The sequence below is a fragment of the Suncus etruscus genome, chromosome 1, assembly GCF_024139225.1.
Source record: "Suncus etruscus isolate mSunEtr1 chromosome 1, mSunEtr1.pri.cur, whole genome shotgun sequence".
Lineage (NCBI taxonomy): Eukaryota > Metazoa > Chordata > Mammalia > Eulipotyphla > Soricidae > Suncus > Suncus etruscus.
Genome location: NC_064848.1, coordinates 207,893,134 through 207,915,484, shown reverse-complemented (window position 1 = coordinate 207,915,484; position 22,351 = coordinate 207,893,134). Strand labels below are relative to the sequence as shown.

Genomic DNA, 22,351 nt, shown 5'->3' with positions numbered 1-22,351 from the left:
CCAGGCCAGAGATCCTCAGAGCCCAGTCAGGAAACTCCCACCCGTTCTTTGGGTTGTCGGCAGAGCCTTGAAGTCACATTAACAAGGGGGTGTCAGAAGGCACAAATCTCAAACCCTCCCTCAGCTCCTCCAAACAAATGGGCTCTGAGGCAGCTGGAGGGGGGGGACATGGCCAGGTCAGCCCCGGGCCCACTGTTCTGGAGAGACGGTTCTGCCTCAAAACCCTCCGGTCTGCTGAGACACTAGAGAACATCCTCCACATGCATATGCAAGTGTCCACGAGCACTTGTGCTCACACGAGCAGCTGTTGGATGACGTTTTCACAGGGAGACATGGAGGGTGGGGACACACACCCCGGTGGGAGACGTGCCAGACTCGGCAGTACCGAGAGAACGGTGAGAATCACACACACACACACACACACACACACACACACACACACACACACACACACACACACACACACGCTCTTGGGCGCCGCCACCTTAACCCCTGCTTAACTAACATTCTGCATCACACATCACCTGACTCCCACTGTGCCGGAATTGGGGTCTCCCAGCTTCTCAGGTCACTCCGGAGTCTCAGAGAACGTTGCACATGTAGCCCCAGCCTGCGTCTCCAGCACACAAGCACCCTCACACTGCCCTGCACTCAAGGCCTCAGCCTCAGTCTCGGGGCAGCAGGGAACCTGGGGCCTCTGAACTCCTGGGCCTCAACAGCTGCTTGGAGCCTCAGCTTTTGGACTTGGGGGCAAGTTCCCACTCAGTGCACAGCCTGAGCTTGGAAGCTCACACCTAGGAAGCCCTAAGCAATGGGAATTTGCCTCTGCTGCCCACAGGGAAGGAGAGAATGGGAAAAGTACAGGGACGAGTAGAGATACCGGAGACACAGAGTAGGGAGACAGCTAAGCCTGTTAAGGGCAAAACTGGGTGGTACCTTCAGCATGAAAAAAATAAAATTGTTTTTATTTCATTTCGCTCTGTTGGCAGGGGGGGGGGGGGCTCATGAGAGGGAGATGCTCGGGACCATGCAGTTCCAGGGAGCAAACTGGGCCTCCTCACAGGAAACCTCGTCCTCTGAGGCAACTCCCTGGCCCCAGAAACATTTTTTAGTTTTATTTTGAACCACACCTGATAGTGCTTGGGATTTACTCCTGGCTCTGTACTCGGGAATGATGCCTGAGCAGTGCTCAGGAGGCCAGATGGGGGTTCAGGGATAAAACTGTCAGCCATGTGAAAACAAGCATCCTATCCATTGTACTATCCCTCCGCCCTGTCCTCCTTCCACACACAAAAAACATTGTATTTTTGTTTGGTTTCCTTTTGGAGATACATCTGGCAGGGCATGGTTTGTACTCAGGGATAACTACTAGTGGGCTCAGGAAACATGATGGATGTCAGGGACAGCGTGTGCAAACAAGACCCTCCCCACTGTACTATCTCTTGGCCTCAAAAAAATTTGGGGAGGGGTATTTGGACCACACCCAGTAGTGTTCAGGAGTTACTCTTGGCTCTGCACTCAGAAATTATTCCCGGTGGGCTTGGAAGACCATATAGAATGCAGAAATTGAACCCAGGTCAGTCTTGTGCAAGGGAAGCACCCTCCCCACTATACTATGCCTCCACACTCCAGGAAACATGTTTTTATTTTTTGTTTTTGGGCCACATCCAGCTCAGGGGTTACTCCTGGCTCTGCACTCAGGAATTGCTCAGGGGACCTGATGGGATGCCAGGGATCAAACCCGCATCCACCACATGCAAAGCAACTGCCCTCCCTCCTCCACACCCCAAGAAGCTTTTCTAAATGCAGGGGAAGGAGCAGTCTGAGCACTGTGCAATGCCTGTAGACTGGAAGATGCTGCTCACAGAGGTACCCAGGCAGTCTCTTCTGTTTCAGGCAGAGAAACCTGTTCCAGTTCTGCTTTATTTCCAAGGACACAGCTGAGAAGCGTTGGGGCTAAAGTCCAATCATTGAACAATGGATGAACAATGGACTTGTGTGGGGAGCAGTTGGGAATGAGTTTTCATACCAAATTACAATTTCTGTAAGAAAGAAGTTCACATGCCCCCAAGACCTCATCTCTGAGATTTCCCCAGTGCTTCCGAAGCACAACATTGCCATTTGTCTCCTTGGCCAGGGAACCTAATCTCCCTTTACTTCAGGTGTCAGCAGGCCACTCTGCAAGGACAGAAAGCCAGCTGTGGCCAAGACATATGACATGACCAGTCATACAAGTGTCCCTTGAAATTGGACCTCCAAGTCCAAACCTCATCCTCCCTCCACTTCTGCTAGCTGAGCAGGCAGATAATCCAAAAGCAGCCGGTCCTCCAGACTGAAAGACCCATCCTCAGAGGTGCTGTCCAGGACCCCATATGAACATAGCTTCCTGGTGCAGCTGAGGCCTCTGGGTATATATATATATATACACACACACACATATACGTATATAATTAGATATAATAGTTATGAATACAGTTAGGTACAAAGTTGACTTTTTTTCACTTTTGTGGGGGGAGGACATACCCCCAAGCAGTGCTCAGGGGCTACTCCTGAGTCTGCTCAGAGTCAGGGGTCGTTCCCAACTGTGATAATTGGATCACCTACACACAAAGCAAGTGCCTTTTCCCTGCATTGCCTCTCTGGTCTCCTCCAGAAATTAGAACCAGTGGGGCCCACAGCTGAGTCCAAGAAAGGAGCTTTCTCTGCTTGCCCCCAACACACAAATGACAAAGGCATAAGATGAAGACATATTTTGAATCCCCTCAACACACAGTCCATTCCACCTGTGCCTATGGATTTCCTTCAGACAATAACCTACAAAAGAGGGAAACCACTCAGTCATGGGCCCCAAAAGCTTTCAAAACAGAATCATCTTGGTGGAAGTCCTTGGGTCTGGCTATCCCCAAGCCCAGCACACCTGAAGGTGGGTTTGTGTCAAAGTTACAGCGATTACAGATAAGACACTAATCTGGCTTCTGCTTCACTTCCCCAGAGACAGGCTGGAAGTGAACCAGCAGGAATCCTGGCCAGTTCCAGTCTAGAAAAGAATAGATTTGAATGGACCGCGGTCCGATCCCCCGGTTTCCCATATGGTCCCCCAAGCCAGGAGCGACTTCTGAGCGCATAGCCAGGAGTAACCCCTGAGCTTCACCGGGTGTGGCCCAAAAACCTAAAAAAAACAAAACAAAACAAAAAGAACAGATTTGACAGGTCAACCCCACTCCCTTCCCTCAGAACCAGATTCCCAAGGCATTTGCTTGCTTCTGAATTCCTTCGTGGGGCCCTGGCCAGTAACACAAAATCTAAAAGCCAACAGGAGAATCAGCAATCGGCTCCCATAGCACAAATCCTGGTATGCTCAAAGTCCTATCTCGTGTCTGGCAGTACTGATTGGCTTCTTCCCTTAAGCCCTTATTCAGTGACTATAGTCTTCCTCACTGTTTCCCAAACAGGTGACAGAATACACAGCCCTCTAATATCTTCAAATATTAGAAATATACTTTAGGGGCCAGAGTGGTACGGCATTTGCCTTGCACATGACCAACACAGGATGGACCCCAGCATCCCAAAGCCTCAGCCTGCCAGGAGCAACTTCTGAGCACAGAACCAGGAGTAATCCCAAGCCAGGAACGATTTTTGGGGATGTGACAAAAACCAAAAAAAAGAAAAAGAAATATATTTTAAATGAGTCTGATAGATTTTGCTTGTTTTGGGTCACACCCAGCAGTGCTCAGGGGTTACTCCTGGCTTTATGCTCAGAAATTTTTCCTGGCAGACTTGGGGGACCCTATGGGATGCTGGGATTCGAACCACTGTTCTTCTGCATGCAAGACAAATGTCTTACCTCCATGCTATCTCTCTGGTCCTATTTTAAACAAGTCTGATAGATTTTTTGAGGGGGCCACATCCAGCATTGCTCAGGGGTTACTCCTGGCTCTGCACTCAGGAACCACTCCTGGCAGTGCTCAGGGGACCCAGGTAGGCCCTGGACAAGACAAATACCCTCCCCACTGGACTATCACTTTGGCCCCATTTTGTTGTTGTCTGTTTTTGGGCCACACCCGATGGCGCTCAGGGGTTACTCTTGGCTCTACGCTCAGAAATCGCTCCTGGCCGGCTTGAGGGACCATATGAGATGCCAGGATATGAACCTAAGTCCATCCAGGTTGGCTGCCGTGCAAGGCAAACGCCCTACCGCTGTGCTATCTCTTCAGCCCCTCCAGTTAGTTTTCTTATGTAATGCAAAGTGCCTGACAAATATCCAGAACGGAGCCACCCACAGCTCCTGCTTACTCCAGATAAAGGGGATTGGTGGACCTTGTGCTTGAGCTATTTTATTTATTTTTATTTACTTTTTTTGGTTTTTGGGCCACACCTGGTGACATTCAGGAGTTACTCCCGGCTATGCGCTCAGAAATTGCTCCTGGCTTGGGGGACCATATGGGACACTGGGAGATCGAACCGTGGCCCGTCCTAGGTTAACTGCTTGCAAAGCAAACGCCTTACCGTTTGCACCACCGCTTCGGTCCCTGAGCTGTTTTAAGGTTTATTTTTGGTCCTTTTTTTCTTCTCTCTCTTCCCAAATCTTAAATTCCAACTCATATTTTATTTGCAGGTGCTTGAGGGCCATACCTGGTGGCTTAACTTGGGGTTCACTCCCCAAAGTGCCCAGGAGAGCCATTTGGACTTAGACCTGCGACTCCATGCAAAATATGCACTCTAGGGGCCGGAGTCATGTTGCAAGTGGTAAGGTTGCCTTGCATGCCCTAACCTAGGATGGACCACTGTTCCATACGTGGTTCCCCCCAAGCCAGGAGTGATTTCTGAGCATACAGCCAGGAGTAACCCCTATGCATCACCGGGTGTGGCCCAAAACAAACAAAAAATGCACTCTAGCCCCTTTGTGCTGTCTCTCCAGACACTTTTTTTTGGGTTTTCTTTGGAGGTAGGCACAACCGGCAGCACACAGGGGTTACTCCTAGCTTTGCACTCAGGGGTTACACCTGGCCAGCTCAGGGGACCATATGGGATACTACCTGGGTCAGCCATGTGCAAGATAAACCTTCTACCCACTGTGCTATCACTCCAGACCCAGACACTTGTATTTTAAATCCACCAAGTAAATAATTATCACACAGCCTCCACTTTTTATTTATTTTTTGGTTTTTGGGCCACACCTGGCAGCGTTCAGGGGTCACTCCTGGCTCTAGGCTCAGAAATTGCCCCTGGCAGGCACAGGGGACCATATGGGATACTGGGATTCGAACCACTGTTCTTCTGCATGAAAGGCAAACGCCTTACCTCCATGCTATCTTTCTGACCCCTCAACCTCCACTCTTTTTTTTTTTTTGGTTTTTGGGGCCACACCCGGCAGTACTCAGGGGTTACTCCTGGCCTGTCTGCTCAGAAATAGCTCCTGGCAGGCACGGGGGACCATATGGGACGCCGGGATTCGAACCAACCACCTTTGGTCCTGGATCGGCTGCTTGCAAGGCAAATGCTGCTGTGCTATCTCTCCGGGCCCTCAACCTCCACTCTTAACCCCGGTAAAGCAGAACCAAAGTCTGGGTACACCGAGTCAGTGTGCCCTGTGACTTCCAGTTCTTATAATTGACATGCTCTGTTCTTCCAAGTTTCCTGATGGTTATTGCCGAAAGCCTTCTGGGATCCTAAGAAGAGCCACAAGGACCAGTCCAGTCACAACACTAGTTACTGATGGCTGAAACTGACACGAGGCACTTCTCAGAGGGAGATGCTGCCCCTCTTTTGAAATGCTGTTTTTTACTGAATGGAATCACAGAATAAAAGTTTATTCTTCCAGGACACAACAGTTGTATTTCTTTATTGATACAATACACAACAGAAGTGTCTTGACAAACTCAGACTTAAAATTTAAATGAGGGAGAGGAGACACAGTCTACTAATTTTTGAAACCACAGAAAATGTATTAAATTTTTATGTGAGGGGCCGGGCGGTGGCGCTGGAGGTAAGGTGCCTGCCTTACCTGCGCTAGCCTAGGAGACGGACCGAGGTTCGATCCCCCAGCGTCCCATATGGTCCCCCAAGCCAGGAGCGACTTCTGAGCGCATAGCCAGGAGTAACCCCTGAGCGTTACCGGGTGTGGCCCAAAAACCAAAAAAAAAAAAAATAAAAATAAAATAAAATAAAATAAAATAAATTTTTATGTGAAATTTATTAATCTAATGCTATTTATGACTATTTCTTTTTTTGTTTTTTGTTTTTGGGTCACACCCAGCGGTGCTCAGGGGTTACTCCTGGCTGTCTGCTCAGAAATAGCTCCTGGCAGGCACAGGGGACCATATGGGACACCAGGATTCGAACCAACCACTTTTGGTCCTGGATTGGCTGCTTGCAAGGCAAACGCCACTGTGCTATATTTATGACTATTTCTTATTAATGCAAAACTGAAGACAAAAACAAGATGGGCATAGGCCTTAAATGTTTCAAAGAAAGACTAGCCAAGCTTTAGAAAATAGCAGACAAGACAGGTACTCCCCAGAGCGAGTCAGTGGTCCCAGTTTACTGCAGATGCCCCGAGGAACAATTTGGTCACCTCAGAATTAGTTTCCTGGTCTGCTCATTCATTCTGAGGAAGAGGTAACACAGAACAAGGGGAATGAGCTCCATTTTGAAATTGGCCATTTTAAGACATTTGGACACAGTTAATATGCCTAGACCTAGACTTACCCATCAAGATGCATCATCCCGAATATCGGCTGTTTACAGAAAAGGATCTTTGGCAGCAGTGACTGGCCAGTGTCCAAAAACCCATATTCCCTCTCTGCCTCGGGTAGATGGTGGTGGGTTCATGTACACCAACCTCATACATACCCTCTGCTCACATCACGTATCCTGTCTGGTTTCTTTTGGGGGTGGGGTTGGCTTTAGACCACACCCTGTGGGTTCTCAGGAACTATAATGCTTAGGACACCATCTTTGGTGCTGGGCTCCAAACTGAGATTGGCTACATACAAAGCAAACACTTTATTCTATGCTTCCTCTCTGGCCCTCTGGTTTGCTTTTTTGTTTGTTGTTTTTGGGCCACATCCAGCAATGTTATGGGGTTACTCCTGGCTCTGTAGTCAGAAATCATTCCTGGTAGTGCTCAGGGAACCATATGGGGATGCCAGGTTGGTTGTGTGCAAGGCAAAGATCTTATCCTCTGTACTATCTCTAGTAGTGTGATTTTTGTTATTTAGGTTTTGGTTTTGGGCCACATTGATCGTAATCAGGACTTATTCCTGGCAGGGAACGGTACTCTACTATTGCTGCTTTGGCCCCTCTAGTGTGGTGTTTTTATTTTTTATCTCTTGGGTTTTTGGGTGACACCCAATAGCGCTCAGGGATTCCTCCTGGCTCTGGACTCAGAAATCACTCCTGGCACGCTCGGGAGACCATATGTGATGCTGGTAATCAAACCCAGGTCTGTCCTGGGTTGGCCGCATGCAAGGCAAACGCCCTACTGCTTGTGCCACTGCTCCGGCGCCCTAGTGTGGTGTTTTAACCTGCCATGAAGTCTAACAAAATGTACAATTTTAGGATGGTAAGGCCTTTTTTCTGAGATATTATATACTTTTCTAGTTCAGCTGAAAACGTCCCAGGTGCATAAAGGAATGGAAGAACTCCCATACCCAGTGGCCTTCCACTGAAAATGTGAATTCACTTGAGGGAGATTCCTCATGATGTTGAGAGAAGAGCCGCGATACCCGGACCCGAAGTGATTCCAGTGGTTCAAATAGTGAAAGAGCTGATATAACTTAAGGCGCTTCTCAAATCCCGGGGACTTGGGGATCTTGCTGTGGTAGGCAGAGTAGAAGGAGCTATTAAATCCCCCAAACATGCCAGCTATTGCCAGCTCATACTCTGAATGGCCATAGAAAGAAGCAGGGTCAAAGATAATAGGTCCAGAGGAATCTTCTGCTACGTTTCCTCCCCAGAGGTCGCCATGCAGCAGGGCTGGGACAATGTCCAGATCTCGGAACAGATCAGGGATCTTTAACTGCAGGGAGGAAAGGAAGCCTCAACAAAGTGAACAACGTATTTGGCATGTGGGAAGGGAAGCAGACACATTCCGAGTAGAACTCCTCAGGCAGTGTGGAGGGACATTAATCACTTCCCTAGCTGGTCAGACCCCAACCAAAGCAGCGCCTGCCTTGGGGCATCCCTTACGGGCTTTCAGGCACTCACCTGTAGAGCAGCCCAGAGCTCACGGGCCTCTCTGTCCCCTGACCCCCTTTTCCACCATGTCCATTTGGGGCTGAATTCGCTGCCGGGCATAGAATGCCACCTCAGTCCTCCTGCCAGTCATTGACCTTGACAACAATGGCAGAAACAAACGAACAAAATAAGTTAGCAAAGGAAAAAGGGAGCGGGGCTGGAGCAACAGTACACTAGGTAGTGTTTGCTTTGTACATGGCTAGCCCAGATTCAATCCCCAGTATCCCATATGGTCCCCAAAACATATCCAGGAGTAATTATTTGGGGGGGGGGGGTGTCACAACTGGTGATGCTCAGGGGTTACTTCTGGCTATGCACTCAGAAATCAAATGCTCCTGGTTCAGGGGACCACATGGGACATCATTGATCCAACCAAGGTCCATCCTGGATTGCCACTGTACCATCTCTCCAGACCCTCCAGGAGTAATTTCTGAGAGCAGAGCCCGGAGTAAGCCTTGAGTATCACCGGGTATGCCCCCTTTCAAAAATATAAATGAATAAATAAATCAAATGCAAAAATCGAAAAAAAAAAAAAAGACCCACCAAAAAAGAGACAAGATGCGCTTTCCTCAGCTGTATCTAAGCAGACAACATGACTGAGAAGTGGAAGGTAAAGGTCACTCACCTGGGGGAGGTATCCACAGCACGTCACAACATCAAACCCAAACTTGTCCACGGAAGGACGTGTCCACCTGGCCACCTTTTCCTTGGATCAGAAAGAAACAAGAAAGTTGACTTACTCCCTGTTCCCAGGTTTCCCAGCACTGCCGGCTCACAGCTCTGCTCTCACAACCCACAGTTGCCTAACAGTGGCATTACCTGGACCTTCTCTACCCAGTGTCCTCATCTGGAGACTGGGAAGGCCTGGTTCCCATAGTCTTCAGGCCCAGAACCAAGTCTGCTTCAGAGGACTTAGAATCAGGCAGACCCACCTTTTCAGTAGCTACTCCTGAGGATCCCAGCAAAGCATCAATGCCAACTCCAAAAGAAAAGGGAAAAATCAACCCAGATACCCTGGGTTGGGATCAGTTTTGTAGGGCCCAGAAGAACAGCACAATGCCTAGAGTGGTGTCTTGTAAATGCATGGTCCCCAGTTCAGATCCCCAGATATGCTGACTATGCTGACTACGATCCAGCAGCTCTGGAGTCTGATCCTTCCAGTATAAGTGCCATTTCTGACCATACAGTGGGTGTAACAGCATAGCAGGGTTACAATCCCTGGCAAGCACCACAGCTTGATGTGAGTACCCTGGCCGGGCTAGTGTGTGTCCAAGTAGCATTGACCCCACAGAGCAGCACAAGAATAACTATGCTGGGGCCGGCGCAGTGGCGCTAGAGGTAAGGTGTCTGCCTTGCCTGCACTAGCCTAGGACGGACCGCGGTTCGATCCCCCGGCATCGCATATGGTCCCCCAAGCCAGGAGCAACTTCTGAGCGCATAGTCAGGAGTAACCCCTGAGCGTCAATGGGTGTGGCCCAAAAAACAAAACAAAACAAAACAAACAAAACAAAAACTATGTGCTTCACTAAGGGTACAGTTCTAGCCAGCATGTGAGCACCACACAGGAGGGTGTAAACCTTAGTAAGCATCATGGACAAGTGCTCAAGCACCACATCAGATGGGCAATCCCTGGACTTTGCAATCATAGCAACAACAATGAAGGGAAGGGGATACGGGCAGAACTTTAACAAAAATATTTTCAGAGGCCAGAGCAGTGGCGCAAGTGGTAAGGCATTTGCCTTGCACAAGCCAACGTAGGACAAACCATGGTTCAATCCCCAGCATCCCATATGGTCCCCCAAGCCAGAAGCAATTTCTGAGCGTATAACCAGGGAGTAACCCATGAGTGTCATGGGATGTGACCCAAAATAAATAAAAAAAAATAAAAAATAAAAAAAAAAAAGAATGTTTTCAGTAGCTAGCTTTTTATTTTCATTGGAAAAAATAGATTGTAGTAGGCTGGAACAATATCACTGGGTTTAAGGTACTTGCTTTACATGTAGCCAACCCTGGTTTGGGGCACATTACATTATGATCCCCTGAGCAACACAGAAGATATTCCTGAGCGCTAGAGTCAGGAGTAGGTTCCTGAGCATATCAGAGTGTCCTGACCCCTTCTCCCAAAATAAAAACTATAGTCCTTTGATAGTTTTCATCCTTTGCAGTTCCCCATAGTTAAAGCAAGTTGTGAAGAACTGAACAAGATACAGGATGTGTGATCCTACAGATCTGTCTCCACAACATTCCTTGTAGGGTCAGAGACTGGGGTCTTCTGAAAGAGGTAACTTCTTACTGCATGGGCAATCGAACAGGAGGTTTGCAATGATCTGCCAGGCAGAGTTACCTTATGGCCACACACTTTGATTATCAAGTGTCAGAGGATGAAAATATTGCAAGAATATCAATGCTAATACATACTAAGCTGTAGAAAGGTCAGATGTAAAGACTTTTATTGTCAGGTTCTTAGGAAAAAAGGTTCTGTACAAAGAGCAGAAAAACTCTAATAGCATTCTTTCTTTTGGTTTCTGATGTACAGGGGCTAGTCCCTGGTTATTCCTCATGGGGCATGGGAGACCAATGCAATGTCTGGGACCAAATTTAAGTTCCATCCATGCAAAGCATGAGCTCCAGTCCTTTGAACTGTCTCTTGTTACCATAATAGCTTTTGTTTCAGGGTAGTGAGAGGCAAAAGAGCTTAATTGATGGGTTCAGGCACTAGTTCCTTTCTTTCAAGTACATCTGTAACAACATGACACTCACATTCAGTATTCACTGCACCCAATCACGTAGCCTTGGGGTTGGCATATCCTTTTCCTCGGTATCAACACAGGTGAATCCCTTAGCAACATCGCTGCTGCTCAAGATCCTCTCAGTGGGGGTCCCTCCAACCCACAGTCCATACCCACTGTGCTGGCCTCCTTATGGAGCGTGTCTCCAAGTTTCTTGTTCTCTAGGTGTAGATCTGCCAGCTGGCTTCCAAGCTTCGCAGCATGACTGTGGAAGCAAAATGAGCTTAAATACCTGGCACTCAAGTTGTGGGGATACATCCCTCTGAAAGGTCCTCAGGCCATATAAAGTAGGGCAAACATTACAAGGATATAGTCTATTTTGGTAAACAAGTGGGGGCTTGGATGAAGGGGGATGAAGGATGCTAATAATCTGAAGGTCTTTCATATTTTCACTTGTGTTACAGCCTCATCCCCATCCGTGATCCCTTTTTTTCTTTTGCCCTGTTTGGTTTCTGTGCCACACCCTGCTGTCCCTAGGGCTTACTCCTGGATCTGTACTCAGGGGATCATTCCTGGTAAGTCTCAGGGGACCAAATGGGTTGACAGGGATTGAACCTGGGTTGGCCATATGCAAGGCGAGCACCCAACCCGCTGTACTGTCTTTCAAGCCCCTGAAAGATTTCTTTCCTGTGTGTTTTGATCTGCAGAATATCTAACCTATGGAGTCAAATGAACTTTATATCACATTTCTCAAGATACACTTACTCCCAAATATAAGCTCACAGTATGAAGAGACCATTCAAGAGAAAAAACCTAAGTCCCGACGAGACCATTCAAGAGGAAAACCTAAGTCAAGTCTGACGACGGTGCCAAAAACGTACGTGCTCAGATACTTCATGTCCACGTGTTCCATCACCAGCATGCTGCCACCTCCAGGAGCATCAAGGACCTTGATGGGCTTGGGTGCCTTCACCGTGCCTGTCTTCAGGATGGCAGTCAAACTTGCCATCTCCCCTTCAAACATTCTTCTAGCCTGTCAGAAACATAATGAAGAGGAGGGAAAATTTCTAGCTCTTGAGATGGTATTTGTTGGGGGTTGAGGAGGAATCTACACCCAGCAGTGCTCAAGGATCATACCTAGTGGTACTTGGGGAATAGTGTATGATACTAGGAATCAAACCAGACTGTGGTCTCAACCACATGCGAGGAAAGAGCCTGAACCTTTGTACTATCATTCCAGCCCCAGATTTAGTTTCTTGAGCAATATAATCACAAACAAAGGCCATTCTGACTGCACATCTAATAGTCCTAGACATCTGGAAGACTGGGGCTGGAGAATAGCACAGAGGTAAGGTGTTTGCCTTGCATGCAGCCAACCTAGGACGAACCCAGGTTCAATTCTGGCATCCTATTTGGTCCCCCAAGCCTGCCAGGAGTGATTTCTGAGTGCAGAGCCAGGAGTAAGCCCTGAGCACTGCTGGGTATGCCCCCCCCAAAAAAAAGTCTGAAAGGCTTCTAAAAGATAAAGCATAAAGAATTTTTTTTGCCACATTATCAGCAAACATTGTATACTATGGCCAGTTTATTCACACAATTCACCCAGTTGGTACTGAAACAAACCAGAAAATAAGTGTTACTATCAAAGGACTGAAGTGATTAAGACTAACCAAAAGAAAATGTAGGGTGAGTACATGGTTCAAAGAGCTAAGCAAAGGGGCTCGAGAGATAGTACAGAGAGATAGCACAATAGCCCGGGTGTTACGGCACTTGCCTTGCCAGCAGCTAGATCCAGATTCAATCCCCAGCCCTCCAGCCCCCTAACCCTCGAGCAATCCCTGAACACTGAGGCCAGCAATACATCTTGAGCACCACAAGCTGTGATCCTAAAAATCAAATAAGAAGTCAAGCATATGTTTTGTATGCAGGAAGCTTGGATTTTCTCCCTGGCAACACATGATCCCCTTTGTACTGTCTAGAAGTGAGCCCCAATGATAAGCCTTCCTCCCCAAAAGAATTTTGATTACAAAATAAGGAAAAAGAAGCCAGGGACACCTGGAGTAAGTGCAGTGGATCTTAGAGCATTTGCTTGCTTGCCGCTAATCTGGGGTTCCATTCCCAGCATCTCAGATGGCTTCCCCAAGCCCACTAAGAGTGATTCCCTAAGTACAGAGCCAGAAGTAATCCCTGGTCAGGTGTAGCCCCAAAACATTACAAACAAACAAACAAACAAAACAAACAAAAGGTAAGAAGAAAGAATCCAGAGACAGGGATGTAGATGGATGGTAGGATGTCAGGTTCCACATTTAGGACATTCTGGGTTCAAACTCAGGCAGCAACTTAATAAAAAGGGGTGGGGTGGGGAATAAAGGACCAGAGAGATCGTACAGCAGGTAGGGCACTTGGGTTGCACATAGTTTGATGCCTGGGACCACATACAGTCCCCCAAGCCCTGCTAGGAATAATCCAAAAAAAAACAAACCAAAACCAAAAACAAAAAAAAATGTAAGGGTTAACCCAGAGGTTAAGGTTAAGGGGTTTAGGTATTTGTCTTGCATTCAATCCCCTAACACCATCTATGCTACGCTGAGAAACTGCTAGGAGCGATCTCTGAGCACAGGGCCTGAAGTAAGTGCCATATCCACCAATGCCACGTCCACCTGTATGTAAGGAACTCTGACCCTAAAGAAGGGCCCAAGCTCAAGAGGCCTTAGCTGCCTGTACCCACAAGGGAGGGCATTAGTCCATCAAGAGACCCTGGCTGCCTGTCCATGAGGCACTCAAGGAAATAGGAAACTGATAGGGGATGTGACATAAATATTATTTGAGCTATAACTACACTAGCATCCTAGGGACCTTTCTTGGGAGCCTCTCTTAAAGACCACTTAAATTTCTGTAAAACCCACCCTCTCATGGAGCAGCTGTGTATGCTTAAGCAATTATTTATTAGTCTTTATAAAAGCATTAATCCTCGGGGCCGGGTGGTGGCGCTAAAGGTAAGGTGCCTGCCTTGCCTGCGCTAGCCTTGGACGGACCTCGGTTCGATCCCCCGGTGTCCCATATGGTCCCCCAAGCCAGGAGCAACTTCTGAGACGCATAGCCAGGAGTAAACCCCTGAGCGTTACCGGGTGTGGCCCAATAACCAAAAAAAAAAAAAGCATTAATCCTCAAACTTAGCTTTGCTGTTAGCCTAAGTGCAGTCATATTAAGGGTTAATATTTCAGGCCTCAGCTCAGAATGCATGAACTGGAACAAGGCCAAAAGAGTAAAAAAAAAAAAAAACAGTATCTGAAAAAACTGACATTGCTAGCAGAAACTTCAGACAAAGATAGCAGAGGAGCACAGAAGGCTGCTCTGGGTCGGTAAAGAGCAACTAGTCGGGGCCGGGCGGTGGGTGCTAAAGGTAAGGTGCCTGCCTTACCTGCGCTAGCCTTGGACGGACCTCGGTTCGATCCCCTGGTGTCCCATATGGTCCCCCAAGCCAGGAGCAACTTCTGAGCACATAGCCAGGAGTAACCCCTGAGCGTTACCGGGTGTGGCCCAAAAACCAAAAACCAAAAAAAAAAAGAGTCTTACACATAGCAAAAATAAGCTAGCCTGTTGTTTTAAGTACAATACTGCTTTTAAGAATCTTATGTGGGGCCCGGGCGGAGGCGCTAAAGGTAAGGTGCCTGCCTTGCCTGCGCTAGCCTTGGACGGACCCGCGGTTCGATCCCCCTGGTGTCCCATATGGTCCCCCAAGCCAGGAGCAACTTCTGAGCACATAGCCAGGAGTAACCCCTGAGCGTTACCGGGTGTGGCCCAAAAACCAAAAACCAAAAAAAAAAAAGAGCAACTAGTCCTGGATATTTTGTGAAAACTAACAGTTATAGTCTGCAATTATTATACCTTGCCAAGAAATTAAGTATTCCAGCTTTAACATTGAATAAATGGAACAGAATGAGAACCCCACTTCAGAGTCTCCGACCTGTTTCTCATTGCCGAATCCTGCACACCCCACTTTCCTGAGGGACCCCCGAGGATTCCCTAAGTGTCTGGACCAAGCAGGCCATGACAAGTACCATATTCTTCATACCATAAGATGCTCCACACTCCCCTCCCAAAGTGCATCTTATGGAGTGAATGCCACCTGGAGCTGAAGCCCGAGTTCAGGGGAGGAGAGCATCTAAAACCTATGTGTGCCTTATGGTCAGGTGTGTCTTACAGAGCAAAAAAAATACGGCAAGTCTCTATCACTGCTGTGGATTACCTCTGCCCCCTCCAAAAAAAAGTTAAAGAACCCAGGAGCTGGAGATATAGTACAGAAGGTAGGGTGCCTTACACTTGGCTGACAAGGTTCAATCCCTGGCACCGAAAATGATCCCCTGAGCACCACCCAGAAGTAATTCCTAAGTATAAAGTCAGAAGTTTACTCCCAAGTATCTCTGGATGTAGCCCCCAAAAAGACAAAAGAACAACAAAAATACCCAAATAATAGTAGCAGAAAAGTATTCAACAAGCACTGCATAACTAAGTGTATCCATTTTATCTATAATAATACTTGGTTCCCTTATAATCCACACTGAGATTTGGTTTTATTACAAGTGACTTGCTATTGCCTGTGACTGGTGAAATACAAACAGGACAGGGAGGGAAGTCATATGAAAGGGAAAAGCAGAGCCACCCCTAATAGAAGCACCAACAGCCAGGAAGGGGACATCCAGGGGACTGCTGGTAGCTCCCTTTGAAGGGAGCCCCAGGGCAACACTCCAGAGAGCTCACATCTGAGTAATGGGATCCACTTTCTATCCCTTCTGCAAAGCATAGGTAGGAGAAGGGCGTTTCTCAGAGAATAGCATGGCACCAACACTAAGGCAGAGACTCTGGAGGGTGTGTGGCACCCCATAGACATGGCACTTGGCCACACCTCAGGGTGTGCTGGCGATCTGCGTGGTTATCAGTCCAGGCACCCTGAGGAGGAGGGTGAGTCTCCTTCCCTATCTGGAACAAGGTCAGGCCCAATCCTGTTCCATGATGCTGTGGGGGGCCAAGGGACAGAAGGTGGTCATGGACAGAGGAGTGGGAGTGATGGGGAGAAGAGGGGGAACCATAGACAGCAAGATTGGGACAATGGGTGCTGGGACAGGAGGGTTAGGAATGGGGTGGGATGGTCAGAGAACAGAGGGTGTCATTTAGGAATGAGAGTCAGAGACAGAGAGACAGTGAGTATTGGGACAGGGGGGGTCAGGGATGTGTTCAGAGGGAGATTGTGGATGAAAATGGGTAATTAAGGAGGTTAGAGAATGTGGGTGTTGGTTTTGATTTCAGGTTTGGGGCCACATCCAGTGGTACTCAGAGGTTACTTCTGGTTCTGTGCTCAGAATTTACACCTAGCAAAATCAGGGGTCCATATGGAATGCTGGGGGATTTGAACTTGGGTCAGCTGTATGCAAGACAAATAAATGCCCTACCCACCTGTGCTATTGTTACGTCCCCCTGGGATGGTGGTTGTCAGAGACAGGAGTCAGAGGGGGATTAGAGATAGGGGTGAGGGACAGAGGGGGTCAGGGACAGTAGATGCATGGGACATGAAAAGCAAAGGATGGGGAGGGTTCCGGCAGCAAAGAAGGATCAAGGACAAAAGTAGGGACCAAGCGGGGTAAGGGGACAGTCAGAGGGTCAGGGACCAAGGCCTGGAAAAGGGGAACAGGGAACAGCACTCAGGAAGAGGGTTCAAGACAGGAACATAGGATCAGGGACCACCGAAGGCTCCGGGGGGTGCCCAGTGCAACCACATCCCAACCCACACTTGGACCCTCGACTCGGAGATCCTCATCACCACGGGCCCGCCGCCCTTGATGATGTTGGGGCACAGTGGGGTCCGTGACCCCGAGGCTGTTGACTCAGGCCCGAGGCCAGGCTGGGAACCCCAGAACCTGCACGCCTCAGAAGCTGACCAGAAACAGGTCGGCCCCACCAGACCCGAACCCTGACCGCATCCCGGGCAGGACCCGAATCCCAGACACCTCGGGCCCCGACCCCAGACCCACGACCCCACCCGAACCTGACCCGGCCTGCAGCTCCGCCCGCCCGCCCCGCCGCGGCCCTGACCCTCCCGCCTTCGGGTTCACTTTCACGAACACACGCCCTCGGTCCCGTGTCGTAGCTCCTGGCCCTGGCTAATGCAGCCGCCCCCCGAGTGGCCGGTGGCCCTTCACGGAGCCGCAGCCCAGCGCCTGCTTCAGCAGCGCCTCCACATGTTGCCGAAGCGGGGACGCCGGCCCGGCCCGGCCCGGCCCGCCGCGAAAGGGGCGGACGCTGATTGGGCGGGGCGCGGGAGGGGGCGGGACCGAGGCCGCGGGCGCGCTCGGGGATTGGGTGGGCGGAGAGGCGCGGCGCGGCGGGGCGAACGTGACGGGCACCGCCCACGGATTACGTGGAGGCGGGCCTGGGCCCGCGGAGACCGCGCTGTGATTGGGCCGCGAGATTGTTGACGTCGGGGGCGGGGTTAGCGCCGAGTATAAAGCCGCGGATTGGCGCCCGGCGGGCTAACAGGAGCGTTGGGGTGAGTGGAGGCTGTTTGCAGCCGTCCCCAGAGCAAAAGCAGCCTCTGGCGGCTTTTTTTTTTTTTTTTGGTTTCTTGGTTTTCGGGTCACACCCCGGCGGCGCTCAGAGATCGCTCCTGGCAGGCTCGGGGAACCCTGTGGGATGCAGGGATTCGAACCACACCTTCCTTCTGTATGCAAGGCCAACGCCTCACTTCATGCTCTCTCTCCCGGCCCACTGGCGGCCCCTTTGGATCCTGGCTTCTCCTGGTCCAGCTTCAGATCCACAAGTATAATGCCGTCTCTTGATCTCTTCAGGAACAGGAGGAGACAGCTCTGGTGCTCAGGGCTCACTACCTGGCGGTGCTTGGGAACTGACTTGTACGGAATGCCCCAGGATTAAGCCCTGGGTTTGGCTGAGTGCAAGGCTGGAAGTGCCTGCCCACTGTTCGCTCGGCCCCTGGTATCTTATCGAACTACTTCATTCTTTTTTTCTTTTTTTTTTTTAAATAGGCTTTCTTTTTTTTTTTTTTTTTAAACATTTTTTTTTTTTTTTTGGTTTTTTTGGGCCACACCCGGTAGACGCCTCAGGGGTTACTCCCTGGCCTATGCACTCAGAAGTCGCTCCTGGCTTGGGGGGACCATATGGGACGCCGGGGATCGAACCGCGGTCCGTCTCTAGGCTAGCGCAGGTAAGGCAGGCACCATTACCTCCAGCGCCACCGCCCGGCCCCAAACTACTTCATTCTTAGGCAGAAGTGATCAGCAGGGCGGGGAGAGCGCTTGCCCTTGCACGCAGCTCACCCCAGGTTCGATCCAGCATCCCATCAGGCCCCCCCACCCCAGCCTGCCAGGAGTGATTTCTGCGCGCAGAGCCAGGGGTAACCACGGCCCTGGCCCAGACAAACCAAAGAAAACTACTTTATTACTTCATTTTTTGACAGGAGCGTTGATGTGTTAAAATAATAACAGTCCTGGGGCCGAAGAGATAGCATGGAAGGTAAGGGCGTTTGCCTTTCATGCAGAAGGTCATCGGTTACGAATCCGGCGTCCCCATATGGTCCCCCGAGCCTGCCCAGGAGCAATTTCTGAGCATCGGAGCCAGGAAATAACCCCTGAGCACTACCGATGTGACCCAAAAACCACACACCACACAAAAATAATAATAACAGTCCTGGATGGTTGGATGATGGTGGATGGATGGTGAGGGCCTTTCTCAGCCAGGCACCTGCACCTTCTTTTGCCTGGTGGGTCTGAGGGTTCAGGATAAGGGTGAGGAAATGATCCACAAGCAGTCAGTAGAAGTACAGGAGATATGAAGCTTTTATTATAAGGCTCTAACCACTATGTGTGGCTTCTAAGCTAAGCAGCCCTCTCTGCAACCAACCGTCCCTCATCTCTTATTCCTGCCTCTTCCTGAGGCTTCTTGCTGAATCTTGCTGAATTTCCTTGTTACCCTTTCCTCAAGCCTTAATTACCAACCACCAGACTCCTACCCAGCAGTGGAAGGGTTTCCCTCACCAGGTGAGCTAGGAAGAAATTGGGGAGAGAGGGTAATAGTTGGTTGTACAGCATGTAAGGAACTTGCCATTGTACATGACCTGACCCCCAGTACCCACATAGGATCCCATGAATTCAGCCAGGGTGATTCCTAAGCCCAAAGCCATGAACTATGCACTGAGCACCACGGTGAGGCCCAAAACCTGGAAAGAAGTCAAACTGCTTAGTTGGGGGGCCAGAGGTAAACCAGTGGCATGGTCCTTGCGACTTCACTCACCATGCAGGCCTCAAGTTTGAACCCCCCAGTTCTGCCTCATGCACTGACCATGGCAGATTTGCTATTGCTGCTCTCTGCCTTATAATCCTGGTGTCACATAGTCACCCGTATCCTAGCAAAGCACCACACTGAAATGCTGTTTGACACAAGCAGCAGGAATGCGGTCACAGGGAGCAAAAACCCTGCAGTGTATATCTCACCACTGCAGTCCTCAGTGAACAACCATGGCTGAGTGTGCCAGCAGTCAGACCTGCAGCCACTGGTCCACCACAACCACAGGCCACCACCAAACAAACAGAGGGGGAGAAAAAGTGAATGATCAGAAATGAGAACGATGGGGCTAGAGTGATAGCACAGCTGTAGGGCTTTTGCCTTGCTATGCTTGCCAACCCAGGATGAACTCAGTCTGGATTCTCTGCATCCCATTTGGTCCCCGAGCCTGCCAGGAGCGATTTCTGAGCACAGAGCCAGGAGTAATCCTTGAGCACCACCAGGGTGTGGCCACCCCACAAAAAAAGAAAAGAAAAAGAAAAGATAAGAGGGCCCGGAGAGATAGCACAGCGGCCGTTTGCCTTGCAAGCAGCCGATCCAGGACCAACGTGGTTGGTTCGAATCCCGGTGTCCCATATGGTCCCCCGTCGCCTGCCAAGAGCTATTTCTGAGCAGATAGCCAGGAGTAACCCCTGAGCAACACCATGGTGTGACCCCAAAAAACCAAAAAAGAAAAAAGAAAGAAAAGAAGAAAGAAAAAAAAAGAACAAGAGAACAATAAGAAATCTATGTGATGGGGTATCAGAGTCTCATTCAACGAAGACTCATTTATGAAGGCATGAGTCCAGAGGATGCCAATGACCGTTGTCCTGCAAATCGCTTACACCTGTGCCACTGTGACTTCCTCCAGCAGCTGTGAAGCCGCACAAGCCAGGACTTCTCACAGAAACGGGGCCAATGTCATGGGCTTCCAGTGACCAGTGTTGTGCTCGCATGCTGGCTCCCATGCCCCTCGACTGGGAAACAGTGGGCCTCACCAGCCCAGGCAAGCCATAATCCGCTCATGCAAGTCCCAAAAGGTGTCTGGGGGCTGGGTGGTGTTGGAAAAAAAGGTGTCTACGTATTCTGAGTCCAGCTGTGCCCACTTCCCAGGAGGTTGTTCTGCTCAGGTCCCGCCAATAGTCCTTTATTTGTGTACTCGAAGTAGGGGCCTATCGTGAGGGGTGATTCCATTTGGGTGGGTTTCCCAACTTGGGGGTGGGCAGGACTCAGGATGTAGGTGGCACCCCACTGGAAATGGGTGCAATTCGGGAGTGGGTGGGCCAATGTAGGACAAGTGCTACCCTGGTCATGGGTACAGGGAGCCAGCTTCCAGGTGCGATGCTGAAGGTCAAACCAGCAAGGAGGGAAAGTGCTCGACCACTGAGCTACCTTCAGCCTGGAAACCTGCTTTCCATATATTCTTCTCGTGTTTCTTTTGGTCCTGGTGATCTAGGACACTCCGACGCAGACGCAGTGCCCAGGGTTGCTCCTAGGACCTACACTGCCAGGTTCCGCATGCCCGGCCTCTCATGTGCAAGGCACGTGCTTCAGCTCCAGCAAACCTTTGAGCTCCCTCTCTGGCCTCTTGAATTCCACTTGAAATGGATTTTTTTTTTCTGTGCTGCTCTGCTCCTCTTTAGTGGGGGTACCCATGGGGTTTTGCTTTAAAATAGATTCTTTCTACGACAGAACAACTGGCACCTTGTGAGTCATCCCCAAATATACCAGCGCAAAATTGCTCAGCTGTTCGCTCTCTATTTACTTCTCATGGGAGGGGAGTCACTAGGAAGAATTAATTGGCGTGTGCAAGTGCCTGACTTTGGGGGGAAATGTGAACCCCTCCATCTATTTATATTTGAACATCAGAGAAAAAAGAAGCAAATTAAGAGAGTCTGGGAGGTTAGTTCAAGTGACAGAAAACGAGCCCCTGACATGCCTCCTCTGCACTGCAGGATCCACTGGGTCTGGTCCTGGTGCCCCCCCCCCCCATACCAACATTGTTGCCCGTCTTTAAGGAAAGAACATTAATAAGTGTTCTTCAGGGGGGCACGATGCGATAGCAAAGCAGATAGGGCATTTGTCTTGCATGTGACTGATCCGGGTTTGATCCACGGCATCCCATAGTCCACTGTGCCTGCCAGGAGTAATTTCTGAACATAGAGCGAGCCTGGAGGAACCCCTGAGTAATGCCAAGTAAGACCCAAAAACAGGAAGGAAGGAAGGAAGGAAGGAAGGAAGGAAGGAAGGAAGGAAGGAAGGGAGGGAGGGAAGGGAGGGAGGGAGGGAGGGAGGGGGAAGGAGAAAGAAAGAAAAGAAAGAAAGAAAGAAGAAAGAAAGAAAGAGGCCCGGAGATAGCACAGCGGCGTTTGCCTTGCAAGCAGCCGATCCAGGACCAAAGGTGGTTGGTTCGAATCCCGGTGTCCCATATGGTCCCCCCGTGCCTGCCAGGAGCTATTTCTGAGCAGACAGCCAGGAGTAACCCTGAGCAACCGCCGGGTGTGGCCCAAAAACAAGAAGAAAGAAAGAAAGAAGAAAGAAAGAAAGAAAGAAAGAAAGAAAGAAAGAAAGAAAGAAAGAAAGAAAGAAAGAAAGAAAGAAAGAAAGAAAAAAGAAAGAAAGAAAGAAAGAGAGAGAGAGAAAGAAGAAAGAAATAAAGAAAGAAAGAAAGAAAGAAGAAAGGAAAAAGTAAGGAAAGAAAGAAGGAAAGAAGAAAAAAGAAAGAAAGGAACGGAAGGAAAGAAAGAAAGAAAGAAAAAGAAAGAAAAGAAGAAGAGAAAGAAAGAAAAAGAATGAAGAAGAGAAGAAAGAAGAAAGAAAAAGAAAGAAAGAGAAAGAAAAAGAAGAAAAGAAGTGGAAGGAAGAAAGAAGGAAAGAAGAAGGAAAGACGGAGGGAGGGAGGAAAGAAGGGGGAGGGAGGAAGGGGGAGGGGAGAGAGGGAGAGGGAGGGAGGGGGAGGGAGAAAGAAAGAAGGAAAGGAGGGCCGGCTGGTGGCGCTGGAGGTAAGGTGCCTGCCTTGCCTGCGCTAGCCTAGGACGGACCGCAGTTCGATCCCC

At 49.5% G+C, this 22,351-nt stretch overlaps 1 protein-coding gene across 1 annotated transcript; it reads right to left on the bottom strand.

The window, feature by feature from the left end:
- Nucleotides 1–7,511: 7,511 nt before the first annotated feature.
- On the bottom strand, nucleotides 7,512–20,251 carry LOC126001522 (ketosamine-3-kinase-like). The gene is given in 12 exon segments (XM_049768815.1): nucleotides 7,512–8,020; nucleotides 8,209–8,253; nucleotides 8,255–8,311; nucleotides 8,313–8,333; nucleotides 8,864–8,933; nucleotides 8,935–8,944; nucleotides 11,141–11,232; nucleotides 11,849–12,002; nucleotides 17,059–17,110; nucleotides 17,113–17,157; nucleotides 17,159–17,491; nucleotides 20,201–20,251. Coding segments are annotated over 12 exon segments (1,347 nt in total). The 3' UTR covers nucleotides 7,512–7,603.
- Nucleotides 20,252–22,351: the final 2,100 nt, after the last annotated feature.